Here is a 20,726-nt window from a genome sequence, read left to right as displayed (position 1 = left end):
TTGTTTAGTCATTTTTGGTGTCTATTATACCTCCAATTCCTCCCTTTTGTCTTCTCTGTTTTTCTTTACAGCTGAACAGTACAAGGAATTTGGCTTATTTAGAATGCAGAAATACAGACACTGCAATATCCTGTAATATATCCTCAAATTCTTACTCAGACATGCAAAGCAGCAGAGGCCCTGTCTATACTATGAATGTAATCATTTCAGAATCTGGTTACATCACGGTATTTTTAACTAACCCGGTTAAAAACATGGTTTCAATTTGTAGAGTAGACAGTACTTTAACTGTGTGTCCTAATCAGGCTGGTTGTGGAACACACAGTCTAGCTTGCCTGTGAGATGGAATGATGTTTATAAATACTTAAGGTATGCTTACATGTGTATCCAAATATCCTGGTATGACAGATCATAAAAGAGCAAAACTGCCTACAACCACAACGTATATTAATTTACAGTGTAGAAATGAATTTGCAATGCACCAAATAATCACTGATTTCTGATATCATATTATGAAGTAAAAATGATAAAACCAGTATTTATTGGCTTTACTGCCACAAGCACCACCATGAGTCAGTCAGATATTCAGTGAATATAACTATCTGTAGAGAAATTCTAGATATATAGTCAGTTTGCCACCAAAATTTATTAGGCAGAAGGGCAATGAATTCTAAAAGGGCATTATTTACTATACTGGCATAAAAGGACAAAGAGATGGGAACAAACTTTTAAATGTGTCATGCACCTCCTTACAAATGTAGGATTTGACCTTTACTCCATGCCTTTCCATTCTGCACCTTATTTAGTGCAGGTTTAATTATATTTAACCAATTTTGTCCTGACATTGAATTTGAAAGAACAATCTTGTATGTTTGGCTATTGTAAAAGAGTGTCTTGGTTGCTGGTTTTTTTTACTTTTCTGTTCTGCTGATACATCTGATGCCACATGAATCATTATGGTCTATAGTTAAAATTCACAGTGGTGCTCTGTAAATTGAATCAAAGTCAGACAAGGTTTGCAAGTTAGGAGTGTAAAACTACTGAAGAATTGGGTTTGTGGTTCTGTTCTGGAGTTTTTTTCTTTAGCTTAGCATATATTTACTCTCACACTTCAATATATCTGAACTGCCACCTCATTCAGTACTTATTTTCTCCCTACACTGGATGCAGTCCAGTCCACACCTCTCCCACTAGAGGAATCTTTCCAGCCTTCAAGTTTCCTGCTGATCCATCCCAGGCTATGAATCCCTTCTGTTCCTTGAACTTTCCCCAGCTCATAACTGTTTCCTTTCAGGATAAATCCAGGTTCCAGAAGTGCAAATAAACAGCCCACAAGACTTTGAATTCTTTTCCCTCCTTGACATCTGTCAGCAAACCCCCCTCTAATTTGCTGCTCTGACTCAGACACATGTAGACTGAAATCAGACTGCTGTAAAAACTGTTCCTTCTCTTAGAAATTCTTGCCTCTGCTTGCCAGAACTACTACCAGTTATAATCTAGCTTATTATGAAAAAAAAAAAAAAGTAATTCACTCTGGTTTGACTTAATATCCCTTTATTGCCATTTACAGCAGCATGAGCAGTTCAGTCACCTGTGCCATTGTGATTGGAACTCTGGTGGGAGAGAGAAGGTGGAAGCTTCTGGGGTGACAACCCTCACAATCAGAAGTCTTTACTGTGTTCCCACACTATGTCCCACACTGAAACTTTTTTATTTTTTTATATTAAACTCTTAAAAAAGGTAACTGGAGAGTTGTCATTGAACTAAGCCATGTAACTTCTGGCTTCATATTTGTTTCATGTTTTTGATGCTGTAGAAAGAAAACAAAATTCAAAAGCAAAAATCAATTTCTTCTGCTAAATTTATTTTTTCCTCTTAATGGGACCCTCCTTTCATATTGTTTACATTTTTTTCCTGTTCACACTGAGAACCAGAGCAGTATGGCAACTAATAGCTACATCTATAAAATGCATATTTCCCAAGATTACATATACAGGAAGAAAGCTTTGATGTATTCACTTAAATTTTTTTAGATATGAATTTTCTGTTTGAAGTGTGAATGCAAGTATTTTTCTGTTTTTCATGTGCATTTAATTATGATGACTTGGCAAACATGGGTCACATCCATCAGTCTAGACAGATTTTTAAAAGATAAAAATTAGACACATGTTACTTTATATGCTTCTCATACTTGAGCTGCAGTGTTGGTGAAGAACATCTGTGTTACAGCTGGTGCTTACTGCTGCAGAGGAGGACAGTACTCCAACTCACAGGAAATCAAGTATAGTAAAGATAGATTCATTTTCTGGATTCACCACTAATTTTGTAGAAACTTAAAACTGTTTTAGTTTCCTAGTTGATTTTCTGATGTATTTATTTTTTTTTTTTCCTCCTTGTAGTCACTGCAGTATCTCACTAAGGCACATAAATGTGAAATTCAATCAAGTGACTGGGAGAAAGATGTTTCTTCTTTTAAGGAAGTGGTGAAAGGAGCCATAGAGATTGCACATGGTATGTTCTACCTTTTATTTTTCATGAAGAGTGTAAAAAATATTTATTAAGCTTAGTGACAAAATAATACTCTACCTATTGTATTTATTCCTACTACTAGGAGTCCTGTAACAGAGAGTATCATCCTGATACTGCATACAAAAATATACTTGGAATGAGGCAGAAATTGTGTAGGATGAGTCAGTAAACATATGACTGGTAAACATGGAATCAATTAATTTTATGATCTAGCAACTTCATAAAGCAAGTGAAAATGCATCTGCAGTTCATCTCAGTCCTCAGATCATCACATAAATTGTTTGATTGAGTATGCTGGTCAGGAAATGAATGAAACTTACTAAGATTATTCCCTGTTCTGTGACACTTATGTTTAAGAAGGATACAGATACCTGTTGTGTCTAGAGTTATCTTCTCAAAATTACTTGGCTTTTTTTTTACTTTTTGGTTTTTTGGGGGGATATTACATTTAAAATTGTCTGTGGAGGGTATCAAGATCTTTAATTAAATGTTTTTGTTTAAAGATTATTGCTAGAGGGGTAATGCTTTTTTTGTTTTGGGGTTTTTCTGTGTTTGGATTCTAGTGGCTATAAAATGCAGCAAGAACAGATCTAATTGTCAGGAAGCTTTGCAGATACTTTCTTCAGCTCGGCTCAACTTACGTGGCTTGTCATCTAAGGCAAAGGTAGGAATGTTAGAAAGGTAGGAATTTTTGTTTGAAAGCTAGGAATCTTTGTTCTGTTGCCAGAATTTCTCTGTTTTGAATCAATTATAGATCAAATAATACCTGCCTGTCGCAGTGCATCATCAGATGATGTTCATCTTTATGCTGTTGAGGATTCCAGTTTTAAGTAAACTGTTATTTCCCTTCTTCCTTCTAGGCTTTGATTGCAATACTAGTGTAAGAGACAGCATTGACATTTTAGAGTAAGGTAGAACTTCACTTAAAATGTTGAGCAAACAGATTTGAATGTTTGAAAGCAATCAGTCATTTCAAAGACCTGTTTTTAATGTGAGTAGTCATGGGATAAACTGGGCAGTCTCAGAAAAAATGGATCGAAACCTGCGGAAAAGACCCAGATGTGTCAAGATTGCTTTGCATCACTTGGAGTGTTTTTAAAAGAGTTATTTATTATAAGACAGAACTAATTTTTAATCTGGTTTTTGTGGATACCCTACCAATTCAGATATCAATTACTTGAAAAAGTCATTGTATTTGAATCATACTTTTTCTGTTAAAATACACATCTTAAAGTGGGATTCTTCCTGCCTGTGGAGTTAGCAACTGTGAATCACAGAGCTGAAGTTTTATGATGTGTGCTTGTGTTACAAAGTGTTGCTTTGTCATCAGTGTGCTAAACTTGGCTCATTTTCTCTTAAGTCCTTTAATTTTAAGGACAAAAGTCTAGGAAAGTTGCATAAGCAAACATAAGCTGGATCTGTAACTCAGCTTGTAGAAACAGGCATAAGTAAGACTTTCAAATGTGTTGAAAAAAGAGACAACATGTTTTGCTGTTACTCACAAAATATGATTGTGTTTTCTTTAAAAAAGGTGCATAGACTGAGCATTACTGTAGATAAAGCACTAAATGACATAAATTATATAAATACAAGTACAGGTAGTTTATATTATTTAATTATCTGAAAGATTAAGAGTGTATGAGTCTGGTAAATTCTATTTTAAGTTCCAAAGGCACTAATTAAATGAACATCTATATTATTGGCAGCTAATGGTTTTATGGTACTTCTGAGAAAACTGTCATATTAGAAATGAAGCATTTTTTGTTGTATTAGAAATGAAGCATTGTATGTGAACTCACTGGTTTTGCATCCATTCCAAGATGCCATCTTACTTTGAATTTGAAGTCATATTGAATGTTCAAAGTATGTTGTAGTTTAAAAACTCAGTCAACTTCTGTCAGATCCTATGCACAAACAGTTTAGCACTGTTTATGCCTGTCCAAGCTTGACTGCATCTCATTTTGCTGTCCCGTGAGTCAATATTAGTGTGGGATTATTTTTTTTTCATTTTTAATTTCAGCTGAAAAAAGTACTTTAAAATGTGCTAAGAGCAGACTCACTAGTTAATATTTGAGGAGAATCAAAGAACAGTGAAAATAACTGATAAAATAAAAGATAAAATTCCAAAATTTTAAAGTCAGGACATGCAATTGGAACAAATCAGTAGAACAGGTGAATCAATGTCACTGCTTCCAGGATCTCCATCTCTTGATGTTTGAGCTCCTGTGTTGTGCCAGACTCACGAAGCACCTGCAATCTGCCGAAGGCTGCAGGTCAGAAATGTGCTGCTACTGGGCTCTTTTCTGTACAGAGCCTGCTGGGTTCTGTACATGCTGTGGCAAATAGCACAGTGGGCACTCTTCTGGTCCTTGTCCCAATGCATCACTTGGATCTGACATCATTTGTAAACGCATGAAATGTGAGTACTGTTTTGGGGAGACATGGGGCACAAAGCCCAAAGAGTGATGCTGCTTGAAACTTCCCCAGGTTCTCTCTAGCTGAATAGATTTCTCTAACTGTGTAGAGAAAAAAAAAATTAAAAAGAGAAAATAATTATATCATCTTGATTTATTTACCCGTCTTACCTGAAAGAACCAAATTTTTCTGTCACACTCCCAGTGTGAGGTTTTTGGGCTGAAAGTCAAAGAAGTTTCTGTACTTGTAGCACGAATATGTTCCTATTTTTGTGTAAGATGTTCCTTAGTGACAACATTGTTTTGAGGAACAGTGAATACCTTAGCTCAAGCCTTTTAAGTACATTTTTGTTTATATACATATTTGTATTATCCCATGGTGTTTTGATGATATACTGATGTACAGATGTACTCCAGAGCAACTTTTGTTTTCTTGTTTTGTTTTTGTCTCTAAACATAGGATTTATGATTGTGTCAAATGAAGTGTGAATCACTCTCCCTTTATATAATGATGGGAAAACATATGTTTGGGTGTCCCCCCTTCCCCATATTTCTGTGTAGTGGTACCTCACACATCCTCAATATTAAATAGATTAAGATTATGATAGCTCATGAGTTAGCTGCCTTTTTTTTGTTTGTTTTTATTAATGTCTTAAGGTCTTTAAGAACAATCTTTATTACTCTGTAGTGTTTTGCTTTCTCTGCTTTAACCTAGTTACACACAGGTGAATGCCTCCACCCATGCATGTCTTGACATCAAATGTGAAAAAATATTTATTTGAGGTTTTGGAGAAAGTGAAGCAACTGAATATGACATTGGGGAAAATGGTTATTAAAATTCACAACCAATTTTTCAGTAGGTGGGCTTGTAAACTGCAGTGACAGAATGTAAGATGCTCTTCTAATTTGAGTTTCATGAAAAAGTCCTTTACTTTCAATGGAATCAGGAGTCAGCGTAGGCAGTCAGGTCAGAGAAGAAACCCCACATCCACAGAAGGATTTGACCCTTTTGGCACAATAGCAGGTGCATGGCACAGATTTCAGGTCTATATGCAGGATGTGTGTCTGTGTGTGTGTGTATAACTTCTGTTTATTAGCCACAAAATGGCTTTTTCTTTGAGAGAGATACCATCACCATTTACAAAATAATGAAAAGCAGTATAGAGATGATGAGCTTCCTGTATTTTGTCTCTCCCCTGAAAGAGAGAAACTGTACGTATCTTTTAAAGGTATTTATTTATAAAGTACTTACAAGTATTTCTTTTTGTTGTGCAGCAACTTTTCATAGATGTAACAAGTAATGAGGTTCACAGTGAGATAGCTGATGAGGTGACAGCTATGGACAACATGATTGCTGAACTTCAGGAGCTGAGCAAGCAGCTGAGAGACCAGTGCTGACATATGGACCAGATTTTAGGATGGGATGATGATGTTTCTTTTGCCACCACTTTTGCTAATGAAATGGTAACAATTCCACTTTTGCTGATGAAATGGTAACAATTCTCAGGCAACAACACCCTCAATAAACACATTTCTGTACAGTGCTGTTCTCATGGTCAGCTTTTTTCAAAGCTCCGGCTGCCTTTTAAGATTCTTTCTTATCTGGTCCCACTGTCTTACAAAGTTGCATGTTTTGGTTCTTCAGCCCCAGATTTCCTGGAAGAGAGCTGCTGATGTCTGTAAGGTGATTCTGGAGGATTAATTCTGCCTGCTTCATCCACCTGGGTGCTGGGTTGCTGGAGGATGCTCCACCCAGGTGGGGGAGCAGGGGAGGTGCTAGTCTGGAGGAGATGAAGAAGCAAGCAGCCAGAGGTGGGAGCTGAGCTCAGCCAATTTCCCATTTTAATTCAGTGTTAATTGCTTACAGGGTGGGAGTGGGGTCCTGAGAGCAAGAATTTAGTCTTTTTTGTTCTTCAGGTAATACAGTTAAAGTAGAAAGCTCCTTTGTTGCATTAGGATTTGCAAGCAGTTATTACTTAAAGCAGTATTGGTTTGTTCAATACACATAATTTGTGTCCCATGGGCAATAGACTGGTACTTCATTTGGGCTTTTTATAGGCAGGGGGATTTCCCCTACTGAGGCAGCAATAAAACTGCAGTCTAATCTAAAATACTTACATCTGACTAGACCCAAGTGTCTTATTTTCATCTAGACTATTTTGCATTGTTTCATTTCCCAGCATCTTTGCTACTGCTCTTCTTAAAATAAGATTTTTTTCAGGGTTTTCCCGAGATCCATGTGAAATAATTCCCTCACATATATGGTTTTAGCTTGCTCCTTCCTATGAGAATGGTGTGATTATCTATATTCTGGCTTTGTACCATCTGTGGTATGATCTGTTGCTGAATGGTAAGAATTTTCTCCCTGAAGAGAAAGCCAGAAGAAGGTACAAGTAAACCAAACAATTATTTTGATTTGAAGCAGCAGTACATGCATATTATTTTGGTGCATGAAGGGGTAAACCATCTTGACACAATTGTAAATCTGCACATCTTTGTAAGGCTTCTTAGAATGGAGAATAAATTATTTGTTGACAGTATTTAAGCATGAGATTCCCACAGGAATTGCCATCTTTGTAATAGATTTACCTGCTAGTGAAGGACAGCTGCCTCCAAAACACCTCTTTGTTGAAATTGCCCAGAAAGAGAGGAGACAGTGTAAGTTTCTGCAGAGGGAATTTGCTTTAGCAGCTTCCATTTTGCTCACGCATGTAATGAGGAGTCCACCTGACTGAAAAAAGAAAAGGGCTGAGAGTTTTGTGACAGGCACCACTGCCATCTTTTTGATATGTCTTTATGTTTTGATGTGACTTAACCTTATTCACAAAGGAAAATAAAATATCTTTAAAACTATTATTTTGTTCCCAGCACTACGTTTTTTAGGAAGAAAGAATTTAGATGTGGAACAGTTCAGTGGCAGAAAAATCTTGAATTTTTGTGGTAATCTTATGGCAAATTTTAAACCAGAATTATATCCCATGACTAGCTTGAAAACCTGAGATTTGAATTCTGTTGTCTTGATTTAAAAGACAGTAATTCTATTGAGTCTACCTGAGACACTTTATAGTTGCAGTTTAGCAGTGGAGAACATGAAGCCAGATTCTTTTTTGTGTAATGGTTTCTGCTTGTGTCGTGGTTTGACACGGAAGTGAATCTTCTCAGGAAGTTGGGGTCAAACCAATCAGTGGTCAGGTTTGGATATTGGCACCTGGAGTGACCACCGAAGGCGTGGACAAGCCTCTGAGAACACAGGGGGTTAAAAGCAAGAACTCCCACAGGAACTCTTTCTTTGGTTCCGATCAGAGTGCAGTGCAGACTTCCCTGCCCAGCCACGGGTTGGGTGGGGGAAGGAAAGCCATGTGGCCTGGGGGAGGTAGGCCAGGGGCTGAAGGACGGGAACCGGGCGGGCCCCTGCGGACGGAAGCGGACGGAAGGGTGGAGAGAAACTGAGATGCCTTTGTTCACCCCCTCCAGAGGGAAAGAGACAGAGAGCCTGACGGCACCTGGAATTTGCCGGCAGAGGAGAAGGAAAAGGTGGGGGGGAAGGTGCCCAGCCATGGGAGTTGGAGTCCTGGGCAGAGATTTCAGCTGTCCGGGGAGTCTGAGACTTTTAACCGTTTCCTGAGAAATGAAAGCTTTGTGAAATATTGCTCCTCCTTGATTTGAAAGAGAAGAGAGACAGTCTGGGACCTGAGATGTTAGAAGAAGAAATTCTAGGTGGGAGGAGATGATGGAGTGGCTTGTGGCTGGACTTTTCTTGTTAGCCATAGACTGAACCAATTTCTCCTGCAACAGAGACTGCATTTTTAGGGGGATGCAATGGTGAGCCAAGAGACCTGCTTCAGCGACTACCAGCACAGGAATGGAGTGAACAGAGAAAAGCTGAAGAGGATGTGGTGATGCCCTCTGTCTTCAAGACGAAGATCTCTGTTCTCAAGACCCTCGGCCCCGGGGGGGGGGGGGGGGGGGGGGGGGAATGGGCGGGGCTGTGGTCCCAAAATGAGAAACTGAACTGTTGTTTCTTTTGGTCCTTGGCAAAGCATCCTTAAAGGAGCCCTATGAGCAGTCTGTCCATGCACGGTGGTGAGAGCACTGGGACATGGAAACACAAGAGGTGGCAATTGTGTTTCCTGGGGGTCTGTGGTGCAAGAGGGACTCCTCTCTCCCTTGATGGACTGAGTACTGATTATCTATCTGAAGGGTGATGACTTGATTGAGAGTCCAAGTTGTGTCTCACTGTGGTTTGTTGGAGTTTGGGTGGGGGGAGGAAGAATGTTTTGGAAGGTTTTCATTCTGGATTTAATGTGTGTCTTTTATCCTAGTAGTAGCTTAATAAAATTCTTTCTCCTTTATTTCTAAGATTGGGCCTGCTCTGCTCTGTTCCTGATCACATCTCACAGCATTTATTTGGGGAAGGTGCATTTTCATGGGGGCGCTGACATTGCACCAGCATCAAACCATGACAGCCTACCATTTATAAAAGACAGATGGGAAGTTAACACTTCATGTGGAATATTAGAAGAGACTGTGAAAAAACCTTCAAGTCCTTTTCCCTTTGATTTTGTTCTTTTGAAAATTCTTCCTGTTTCTTTGCCTAAGGTGGTCAAGTGAAAAAGTCATTCTGCTCTTTCAGTGTCTCTTCCTTACAGTGCTTCACATGTTTTCTCAGCACAGATCTTTTACCCATTTGTGCCTCCCTGTCTTAGTAGAGGCATGGAATGTAAGCAGCTTTGTCTTTCACCTAGTACAGGGAAATCCTGGTAACAGCAGACAGGGTGTTCCTGTAGAGGGGGATGACTAGTGTTATGACAGCACGTCAGTTTTCCTGTCACAATTAATGTAGTAGAGGGGAGATGTCTGCAGAGACTTATAAATACACAACTGAAATATGCACAGACAATATAGATGGTGTGAAAGATGGCAAGGCAGGAGCTGACTCATCATTAAGGAGTCTGGCTTTTCAGAGTGGATGATGCCAGAAGACCTCAGCCAAGACTTTATCCATGAGACTGAACACCTGATGTAAATCTCTGTACCAGGTATGTACTTGCTACCTCTTCCTGTGTATTGGTGGTGTTTTCATCTTCCTCAAGTACAAGATGAGCCCATACTTTGAGTTTCTTTGGAGATCATCACAGGCCTTTTAAAACTTTCCAGACACAAAAAGCATGTCAGTTTTGTGTGGTACTGATTATCTGTGTTCATGCCAGCAGCATTTGGTTCAGAATAGCCTTAGGAGACCATTGTCATGAAGACAATGTCCCTATAAAAGCTCTGGCTGTCAAAAAAAAATCTGGCTAGTATTGAAAAAGGAAGAATCATTTCCTAAACAGACCTCAGACTTTTCAGCTCTCCATCTTATGGGGAGCATCTGTTTTCTTACTTGGATCACTCTCATGACAACTGCAGAATCCTTGAGAGTTTAGCAAAACTGGACAGTCCTTTCCTGATACAGCTGTCACATCTGCAAATACCTCTATAGCCCCTCTGTTATTTTCAAAGCTCTATGTGCAGCACATGCTACCTATTATTAATTAGTGTAGCATGGACTCAATTAAGAAGTACATTGCAGGAATGGCTTACAGTTCACAGTAGAACTTTGGGTACTTTCCAATCTTTTTTGTCTTTCTGACTTCAGAAGTATTGGGGTTTCCCCCTTTTGATGTCTGTCTGCCATTAATGTGGTGTGACATGGAGGTAAAACAGATGAGTCTAGATCTTTCAACTTCTACCAACCCAGACAGGGAAAGCAACTGTCTCAGAGTTTTGATGATGAGTATAAGCCAGGAAGTATGACGTATGAAAAAGAATTAATTTCTGTGGTCTAAAAGGGTTTGTTATTATGTCTTTGACCTAATATGGTTCAACACATGATGTATTTTCAGCCCCTGGTGGTTAGAACCTAGGGAAGATCTCTGATTCACCCAAAGGGCTGTGTCAGGCTGGGTGTGGTATTAGAAGGTTTTTTTTGGGGTTGGGACATTACTCATGAGCTGAAGTGAATGTTCTTAGGGTTGGTGGGGCCACTGACTCAGGCAGGTCATCCTAAGTACAGGCCAGTAAATGCTGTGTTTCATGTCACATTGTCCTCGGTGTTCTTCCACCACACTGATCAGTGCATTCAGGAAGGCAGGCAGTTCTCATCCCATCATTCATGCAGAGCTCTGTACTAAAACTAGGGAAAGAAATAAAGCTTTGAATAAATTTTCAGTTCTAAAAATGGTGCATGTTTTATATCAAATACAGAGGACACATTTACAAGATCAGCTTTTGGTTGTGTACATACATTGGTAAAAACTATGTCTCTTCAAAATAAATAAGACAGAAAAAAACCCAGGTGTTAATTTTACCGTAATTTAGAGAAGCTGTAAAGTCTCTGAAATTATTTTGACTTAGCTCTTCTGTTCAGTATTTCTGTCTCAATATCAGTGACTGACAGTACAGATGGAGTTAATGTATTTCAGGAGATAAAAGGAAGCTAAAGAAACTCATTCTATTTCCAGAGGAATACAAATTAATATACAAGTACCTAATTTTTTCTTCATCTGCATTCATGCAGAGCTGTGTACCAGAAGTGCATACAAAATAGAGAAAACAGCTGATAGGGTACAATTTGGGTTCTCTGAAATTAAAAATAAACTGGAATTTGATAGCAAATACATTACTGTAAAGAAGAAAAGATTACCATCAACTGTATGGAGTTGTTGTCAGTGTGATTACTCAGACTAAGTGCTTTGTATTTCAAAAATTATTTTAATTTTTTGTTTCTATTGTGTCTATATATTTGTAAGCTTATATGTGTACCTGTATAAACAAGCACATACACACATGTATAGAATTATAGAATCTTTTGTCTGTTACAGAAACAGATATTAATTCTGAAGGTGTAAGAGGTACATTTACAGAAAGGTGCATCTCATGAAATCTGTATGCCTTACAGAGACTGGAAATCAAACCAGACGTAGGAAAGTCATTCCTGTACATTTTACGTTATGTGTTTCAGGCATAAGAATTGCAAATAAGGTGAATTTCATAAGTTACTGGCAATAAAGTGTTTACATTTATACAAAACCCAGTGTAATACTGCAGTAGGGCAAGTTTTTGCAGCATTCAGGAGTACTTAAAAATAGATAGGTTTCAATCAACCAGTAGCTTATACAGGCATGTGCTCAAATATAGTAGCTGCATTCATTAGGCAAACGTTTCTACTAATCCTTCAGCTACACTAATAGAAGAGTTATCCTTTATGGGCTGAGTGTAGTAGCATAGGGTTCTCTTTTTAGCTATTAACATCCTTTGAAGACCAAGGTCTAACCATTATTAGTGACAGTATTTTGTTTTCAGCAAATGAGTTGAAAATTGGTAACTTAACAGTATGTTGTTAGAACTCCTTACTGAAAATGGAGACAACCTTGCTTTTGGGAGCAGCTTATATGCTGTAGTTAAAGTGAATTTGTTTCGGCTCTTTAAACAAAGAAAGCCATCAGACAGTAGTAGCTATCTTGCTGGATATTTGGTTTGGTTTGTTTTACTATTTTTATAGCATTTGTCCTTTCACTCGCATTTTTTCCTTTGCACTTTTGATTCCCTTGTTAAGGCAAGAAAAGTAAGTTTGTGGATTCAGCCTCTCTTCATTGAGCAAGACAAGGATGCGGAGTCAAGTAATTGTTGCTCTTCTCTGCTGAGTTAGGTGAAAGACTTATTACAAATTTAATCTACTAATACTGATATAAAGCTAAAATGATCCTCTGCAACAACAGAGTGGTTTAAGATTAAAAATCTATGTTAAACAACTGCTTTCTTTATAGAACTGTTTTCCAAATTAAGTATGAATGTCCATTTTTCTGTTTCTAGTTTACTCTGACCTGAATGTTTTCTCAGAACACACCAAGAACCTTTTCATCACCAGTGATGTCATATGTCCTTTCTCAATTTTTTTCCTATTTATTTTACACCTCAGTGACCTGTGAGTCAACTACAAGAGTTCTTGGCCAAAAATCAGTGTAACAAACCAGGCAAAGAAGTACCAGCCAAGAGCCATGCAATGGAAAACTGGGTTTAACAGCATGAAGATCTTCAAAGCTGCAAGTTAGCCTATTAATGACATCACTGCTGAAGTGAGCCCCTACTAATAAAATTGTAGGGGTTCACTTCTAAAAGCAGCTTGCTTTTAGAAGTGAACCCCTACAATTCATCTCTTTTCCACTGTCATCTCTAGAGGAGCATCATATTCTTTCTGTCTTAAATGCAATCATTACATCCACTTCCAAGGATTTTTCCTGCTTAGGAACTGCTTTTCAGTTCCTGCTCACTGGAATTGTGATCCTACAAGCACGGAAACTACCTTTGTGTTTCTTTCTCCACCCTCTCTGGCAGAGACTTGACTTGCCCATCTTTGTGATCTCTCAGCCTTCTGCCAGTTTTAGGAACTTTGGTCCCTGGAAAAGCACTCCTAATTTTTATTGTTCTTTGTGTGCTTCTGCCTCACAACAATTTCATTTTGTCCTTTTCCGGCAGTACTATCTCACCATCCCCTCCCTGTAGAAGCTCTTCCCTGCTTCTTTAACATTTGTCTATGAGGTCTTAATAGGAAAGATGCTAGCAAGGACCTTAAGATTGCAATTATTGTAGAGAGTAGCTGGCAGCAGCATGAAAAATTTAATTTGTAGTGAGGTGAGAACTACTTGAAGGAGTGGGAAAAGGGCATTTTCCCCCTCTGTCTTGGCTAAGTCCCTTGGGGATGATACAGAGGGCAAGGACCTTTATGTTTTAGGGGACTTAAGAGCACCATAAGCATTTGCCAGAAAACTCAGACTGTGGAGGAAGAACAGCGGCCCAGAGATGGTGATGATGGTCCCTGTGGAACTGCTGAAACAAGGAAAAAAAGATTAGCACTCTTCATCAGACAGGAAAACACAAGTCTTTCCTTAGTGAAAGTTGGAGCAGTGAATAAGCAGACCATACATTGCCAGAGGGAGATGGCAGACCAACCAGAAGTAACAGATGCAGCTGGAGAGAAAAGTAAGTCATGCTTTGGCAATAGCCCGAAGTTAAAAGAACCAACTTCAGGCACAAACACCAGCGTACTGCAGGACTTGTAACAGCCCATGTGGTCTGAGGGATTGTCTGTCAGGGAATGCTCCAGAGGTACCTGCAACTTTTTTACTTGTTTTTCTTTGTAGCAGTCCATCTTCCATGGTTCAGGTTTTGCTATTGTCAATGCTATCACCTCCTGTTAGAGAGAATTTTAATTTTACTGTAAATTCTATGCAGTCCTAAAGCCAGGCATAGTGAACACAGCGTCAATCAGCCTGCATTTTTGGTTTGCAAGTGAAAAACAGGCAAGTAATTCATAAGTTTGGCAAGGTACTAAATCAGATAATTTTGTAGTCTTAATTTATTGTCATGCTAAGCAGAAAGGGGTTTTTGTAGCTGAAGTATGTCTTGCATTTGGTCTGTACTTCACAAGGGCTTTTACTGCTCTTTTTTATCTCTAAGAAAGCTGATAGGTGCATAAAGCCAGTTGTAAAGAATCAATGTAGAATAACTTGCACAGTTCCTAACAGAAGTTTAAATTGAGTCCTGTGTAATTTATAAATTAATGGAGGAAGGAGAAAAAAGTAACTGGCCATGGAAACAGCGTAAGAAGTGAAGTCCATAAAATGAAACGAAGTGGTGATAGTACCAAGGACACGCAGTGTTAGGAGGTGGCACAGGCAGTGAGATGCTCGCTGCTGCCTGCACATGCTGTTTCACTGCAGAAAGAGTTGTCAAATACGGATTCTGATATGTTCCAAATCAGAAATATAGCAAACTTCTGGCAAGCTATTAATCAAGAAGATTGGCACTGAGGTAGGTAGGATTTTTCCATGTTTCCTGAAATCTTGGATGAAGATTCAGTCTGAGGTTAAACCTTTGCTTATCCTGTTTCCTCAGTATCTTGTGACTATTATACTCTTAAATGTGTCATGCTCTTGGATAAAACCAAGAGTTTTCTGTTTTGATTGGGTTACACCAACTGCCTAACTTACTGCAGACCACTCTTAGAACACACAAGCACACATGTCTCTTGTTTGTAGTGATCCTCCCTCCGCCTCGAGGCAAAGCAAAGCAATCTGGAATTTTCTGCTTCACAAGGTGACTTGTCTGAAACTGTGAGGTTTTTTCTAGTTTATCATTCCTGCACATGAATGCTCCCACCTGCTACTACAGTGTTTGAATGCCTGCTGCATAATATCACTGGCTGTAACGAAGTCTCTTGTGGATATCATGGGAGCTTTTGATTTATGCTCTTTCAAGAATTCTGCCTGAGGCTAAATTTTAGAGTTTCTGGTTAAGGTTTTATTATTTCCATGAGGTTTAACTGAGTGAAAAATATACCAATTTGTGAATACCACAGTGGGATGATTTGTTTGTTGGTTTGGTTTCTAAAAGGAAAGTTTTGCAATTTTTTTTTTCTAAAAGCAGTTGAATCCTGTGTTGTTTTGCTGGCAATGCCTTTAGCTGAGTGATCAGTTTGATGCCATGTGGGGAAGCTTGGGGAACTGAGCCAAGGAACTTCGGAGGGTATTTAGATCTTTTCTGGGTATTTTCTCATACATTTGTACTACAAGTTATTTTGCACATTGCAAATTATTTTTATTTTTCATACAAGTCTACTTCTTGTGAAAGAATTGGGACAGCAATGAAGGTAGCTTACTGTGGCAACAGTGAACACAACTGGGATATGTTGTCACATCCTGCTTGCACGTGTTTTGGATGTAGTGCAGATATGCTTACCTTCCTAGGCATAAATCCAGAGGAAAACCTGATATCCTCCCGTATGCTGCTTCTTGCTGTAATGACATTTCTACAGCAAGGTTCTGCATCAGTGGAAGTAAATGAGGTTTCTATTATGGGATGGCAAAGTAGTATCTGTGCAGACAAGCAATTGCATTTGAGTTGTTTAAAGCAGTCATGCCTTGATTTATTGTCACTGAAATTTAATCTAGGGTGTTTTTGGTTTTTTTCTTCAGAGTTTTTCTCTGAGAGTTCTAGTGAAAATATTGCATCACCGCTTCAGGAATGGAGCAGCAGTGTTATTTTGATCGGTCAAATGCAGAGGCCATGAACTTCCCCTGAGAAACTCGGTGAAACAGCATTTCTACTTACTTGAGGATTTGTAGTGTAAAGAATGCTTCCTAAAACTGAGGCCTCAGAGTTTAAAACAGTAGCTCTCATAACTTGTTCTGCATGTGAGCCTGATTTCTTTGCATAGTCTCATTGGATGCAGTGGAGAAGTTACCTCTGTGTGCGTGTAGATTTATCAGGCCAAAACCCAGCACTATAGTAAGAGCAGTATCCTTGAAAAAGTAGTGATTCTTCAAACTTACTTAAACTTAGTCTTGTCAGCCTTAAATGTGCCTTTCTGCAAGCTTAAATGTGTTTAGGCTTCATGAATATTTCAAAACCTATTTATTTTTGGAAAAATATTTTTTTTTGAAAAAGTAGAGATTTAAAAGGAAAATATCGGAAATCATACTAGACATTTTAAACATGTAAAATCTCCACAGCAGTCATGCATCTATTTGACAGAAGCTTAAAAATAACATTGGCTGTAATGCTTGGCAAAACTGTGTGTGTGCAAGGGCACGTAAGTGTGTGGGTTTGTGCCTTTTAAAGGCGAACAATGCTAACATGTCTTTACAAATTACTGTCCTGTTTGCTCTTGATACCATCAGTGATCTCAGAACAGCTCTGGAGATGGTGTTTAATTGTGGCAGAATGAGGGCATGGGTATAAAGTTGTTTTATAAGGTCTCACTCATAAATATTGACTGCAGTGCAGCCATGGGGTGGGAGGGTTTAGGAGATGGGGGTTGGAAGATCTCAGGGCTCAGCTCTGTGCCTGCAGTTGGAAAGGATGATGTAGCAATGCTCTCACTAAGAATCCCAGTTAAGAGAGATTTGAATTATTCTTCAGACTTTTCTCATTTATGAACAAAATCTAGATAAGAATATGCTTGTCCCTATTTGCTTTTTTTGCCTCTAAGCCACAGTAGCAGGAGAACCTCCATGAGCTATTGTCAGAACTATGCAAAGAACAAGATGCCCACTTTTCCAGGCATCAGTCTTTTCCTTTGCCTTCCAGCACTTTGATGCCCGAGAAAGGCATTGAGATATAAATGTGTGTTGTTGACAGCAGAGGACATGCACAGCCATTCTTGCTTTTCTCCTTTCTTACTTGTGGCTTTTGCCACCAAATTCTTCTAAGGACCCATAATAGACAGATAATGACCTCCCAGTTTCCTATTTATCTTTCCTTCTCTTCCCTGGGCTCTGAGAGGGGTCTTACAGGAAGGAATAACAGCTTTTATCTGCAGTGATGTGAAGGGGATCTCTGACACCCTGCTCCCTCCAGCATCATGGGAACACACTCTGAATAGTGCAAATTTTGCAGCTGCTGGTTCTATTGCATCTTCTTTGCCTTCAATCACCACCTCACATATTAGCCTTCCCTGCTACAACTCATTAACAGCTGTCATGTTTTCAGTATGCTCTTTGAGAGCCTGTGTACCTCCCCAGAACCCTCCTTTTCCATGCAGCATGGCTTTTCTGAAATCAGGGAAATTGGGAAATCTCTCCAGGTCCCACTGCTCCGGCGTAGTCCCTAAAGAGGAACCCACAAGTTTCACAGGCAGAGTTTGGACAGAAAGTCCCTGGCAGACTTGGCTACTCCCTGTTAACCCTTGAGTCAGCAAAGGTAAGGCAGATAGCTCAAGGAGGAGAATAGGAGTGCAGAGACTTCTGATCCTTTTTCTTAGCTTCTCTCAAATGAAAGGGAGATTGGAATTGGGTTTTCTCATTGAAGTGTTAAGTGAAGTGCCTCTCTGCCTTAAGAAAGCGATACTCAAGTAATGTGAGAGGGGGGGAAAGGAAAATATTTTCTTATGCACTCATAAAATCTTAGGAATGGAAAAATAAAGCCGTTGTTTAGTCACTGAGGTTCAGGCAGCAAGCTGAGATCTCAGTCACGGCTGAGATCCCCCAGGCATGGGCACTGCACACATCCCAAGCAGTCCTTGTTGCAAGAGCTGGGAATTACAGGAATAGGATGTCAGCCTGCTCCATGATGGCATGGCAGAGTTCACATCCACACAGAGAAACACTTCTCTTCCCCAAACATGGGACTCAGCTGGGAATGGTTCATGGCCCATCTTAATGTCCAAACTTGAACTGTGCCCACATAAAGCTTAGAAGAGAGTTAGCTGGCCTCAGTCAAAACCATGCCAGAGGCCATTCTACCAGTTCAGCTGGGTGGGTGACTGGGGTGGGTCTGTGCTCAGACACTGTTAGTTTGATCAGTCTAGACATAGCTGAAGAATAGAGTTCCTACTTCAGGAAAACCACAGCCCGAGGATTGCCAAATAGGCAGAGGAATAAGAACGTCAGTTTCTAGTACATTCATTTTATGTACAAATTACTGAGAACTCCTGTGAGCAGCTGGAGGAGATATGAGGTAAGGCCTTGTAAAAAGCAAAGGGCTTTGCAGGTGACCTTAGACCCATTGGTTTTACATGTAGTTATACATATGGAAGATGTCCCAGAAGTGACCTTGGGGAGCCGAGAAAGAGAAGCTTGTTGCCCTGACAGAAAAATAAGCCACAGATGGAAGAAGTAGTAGATAACAGCAGTCTTGACAAGAAAACATAAAAAAGGACAAGACTGAATTAAGCCAGGCTTGAAGGTTTTAATCTTCAAATGACTGATAAGGGAGAATAATTAAACAGGAAAGGGTAAAGAGATGGGAACCAACAAGTAATCAAACTTGCTAGTGAGTAGTAACCACTAAAATTAACTACTTTCTTCTGCCCCTGAAGAAGGATTTTAATCTTCTGCATTCATTTAGTCAGCTCCTATCTCCACCTTAATGTTTTTTTTATATACTACACTTTTCTGAGAATATAGCAGATGGTGAATATAGCAGCTGTAACTTCTATATACAGTCAAAGAACATGCATATATATGCAGCTGCACAGAACATACATTAATGGTTCAAATATCTTCAGAGAAATATAACCGTAAAAGGGTTTAATTTGCAGGAAGAAAGAGAAATCCAAAATTCATGCATGCCTGCAGTCCCCCATGTGCTATACTTCAGCTACAGCTGACAGCACTGGTGGGACAGCCAGGCCATAGTTGTCTGCTTTGTAAAGAACCTGTAAATTTAACAGCACATAGACTCATCCTGTGGCTGACTGGCAAAGGAAGGTGTAGCTGTTGTTTTCTGTAACCGCATTTTATGTGTCCCTGGTCATGGAACACAACCTTGTGATGGGCATGCTGCCACCATTTCTGTCAGTCTGTCCATATCTCTACACAGAAAGGAAGAGGGATGCAAAATCTAACCCTCTGGAATATTTCCCTGTCTCCCTCTTGATATTGGCATAGTACTGACTGAGCTATATGAAAGGTGTTGGGAAATTAATCCCAATCCTTACTCTTAGCTGCATCTAGTGAGGCGCTTTTAATGCTGTTTGGAAGATTTCGATTTAATTGACCTTCAGGCATGACTTATTTTTGTGCTCTGAGTATTTTTAAGATGAACCCAGAGGAACTAACTCCTAAATAACTCTCTGATGAGAGTGGAGGAGGACACATGGTGTTGCCATTTCCAATAGCTTTGAAGGGTCTGGAAAGTCCCTGAGTGGTGTTTTCAGCTTGGGAGAGAGTTTTCTAAATGTAGAAACCCTGAGCCATGAAGTAGTCTTTGGTGCCAAAACTCTGAGTGAGAGAAAGAGATTGGTTTTTGGCATGTCAAACCTTCCTTGTCCAACCTTGTGCAGCTGATGGCACCCTGCAAGGATCACTGTAACTCAGGTGTGGTGCACTCTGGCTTCCAGAGCTTCAGGGAGTTTGTGTGTGTTGTTTGTGGCCGTGCACTGGGGGAGAGCACCTGTATGGGAAGGTAGAAAACAGTCAGCTTTAAGTATGGCAATACTTGCAAATAAACTGGAGTGGAGAGAAACACACTGTAGGCTGGGGACACTGCAGCAGGTTTTTTGGTGGCACCAGGGTTCTTCCATCTCAGCTGAGAAGTGTCAGCTCCAGGCTGGAAGTGTGACCAAGCAAGTACTTCTCTGCCATGACTGTGTGTGCCACAGGTCACCTGCCCTGCATCTCTGCTCATCCAGAACAGTTAGGCTGAGGAAGCTGCTCTTCACCTCTTCCCAGATGGTGTCTCTGGTGTTTCTGTGTGGTTGGCCATCCATGCCACACATAGAAAGGATGCAGAAGCTCACAAGTGCTGAACGTCTTCCGGCAGCCTGCTCCCAGTGGGATTATGCTTGGAGCAATTGCGTTAAGGGAAGGCTACAAGAGTGGATAGTTTGGATAGTCTCCAAATCTCACTAGTCTCAAGCTAGTAAGCAAAATAAATATATTCCAGAAGGCACCCTCTTGGTTTTTTTTCTTTCTGGGGAGTTAAGGAAAGGATCTCAATCAGGGCTCTATGCTGCATGGGCAAGGTATTTAAATGATATTTCTCCTCAGGACTGCAGGGGGTTTACTTTCTTAGAGAAAAAGCAGAAGAATAAAGAAAGACACAGACTGTTGGGTAAATTGATAACTGGTAATGGCTACAACCTAATTACTGTGTCTACATATCTGATTAACTTTTTTTCATCTGTTTTTTTCTGAGATTTTTTTTGAGTAATCACTGCTATTATGTGTAAACAAAAATTTTATAAGGCGTGAAATTCCTATACTGCTGTGTTTATCGTGATTGCTGACCTTATTCCCCAGG

General features: G+C 39.6%; 1 protein-coding gene across 1 annotated transcript in view; it reads left to right on the top strand.

Moving 5' to 3' along the window:
- TTC27 (tetratricopeptide repeat domain 27) overlaps nucleotides 1-6,484 on the top strand; it is a 113,811-nt gene extending 107,327 nt beyond the window's left edge. Inside the window, exons 18-20 of the mRNA XM_053974470.1 lie at nucleotides 2,400-2,511; nucleotides 3,093-3,193; nucleotides 6,219-6,484. Coding sequence (XP_053830445.1) covers nucleotides 2,400-2,511; nucleotides 3,093-3,193; nucleotides 6,219-6,341 — 336 coding nt within the window. The 3' untranslated portion in view covers nucleotides 6,342-6,484. The remainder of the gene's footprint in view (nucleotides 1-2,399; nucleotides 2,512-3,092; nucleotides 3,194-6,218) is intronic.
- Nucleotides 6,485-20,726: the final 14,242 nt, after the last annotated feature.

The sequence above is a fragment of the Vidua macroura genome, chromosome 3, assembly GCF_024509145.1.
Source record: "Vidua macroura isolate BioBank_ID:100142 chromosome 3, ASM2450914v1, whole genome shotgun sequence".
In the NCBI taxonomy this organism is placed as follows: Eukaryota; Metazoa; Chordata; class Aves; order Passeriformes; family Viduidae; genus Vidua; species Vidua macroura.
Note: the sequence above shows the minus strand (reverse complement) of the source record. Positions and strands in the feature narration are given on the sequence as shown.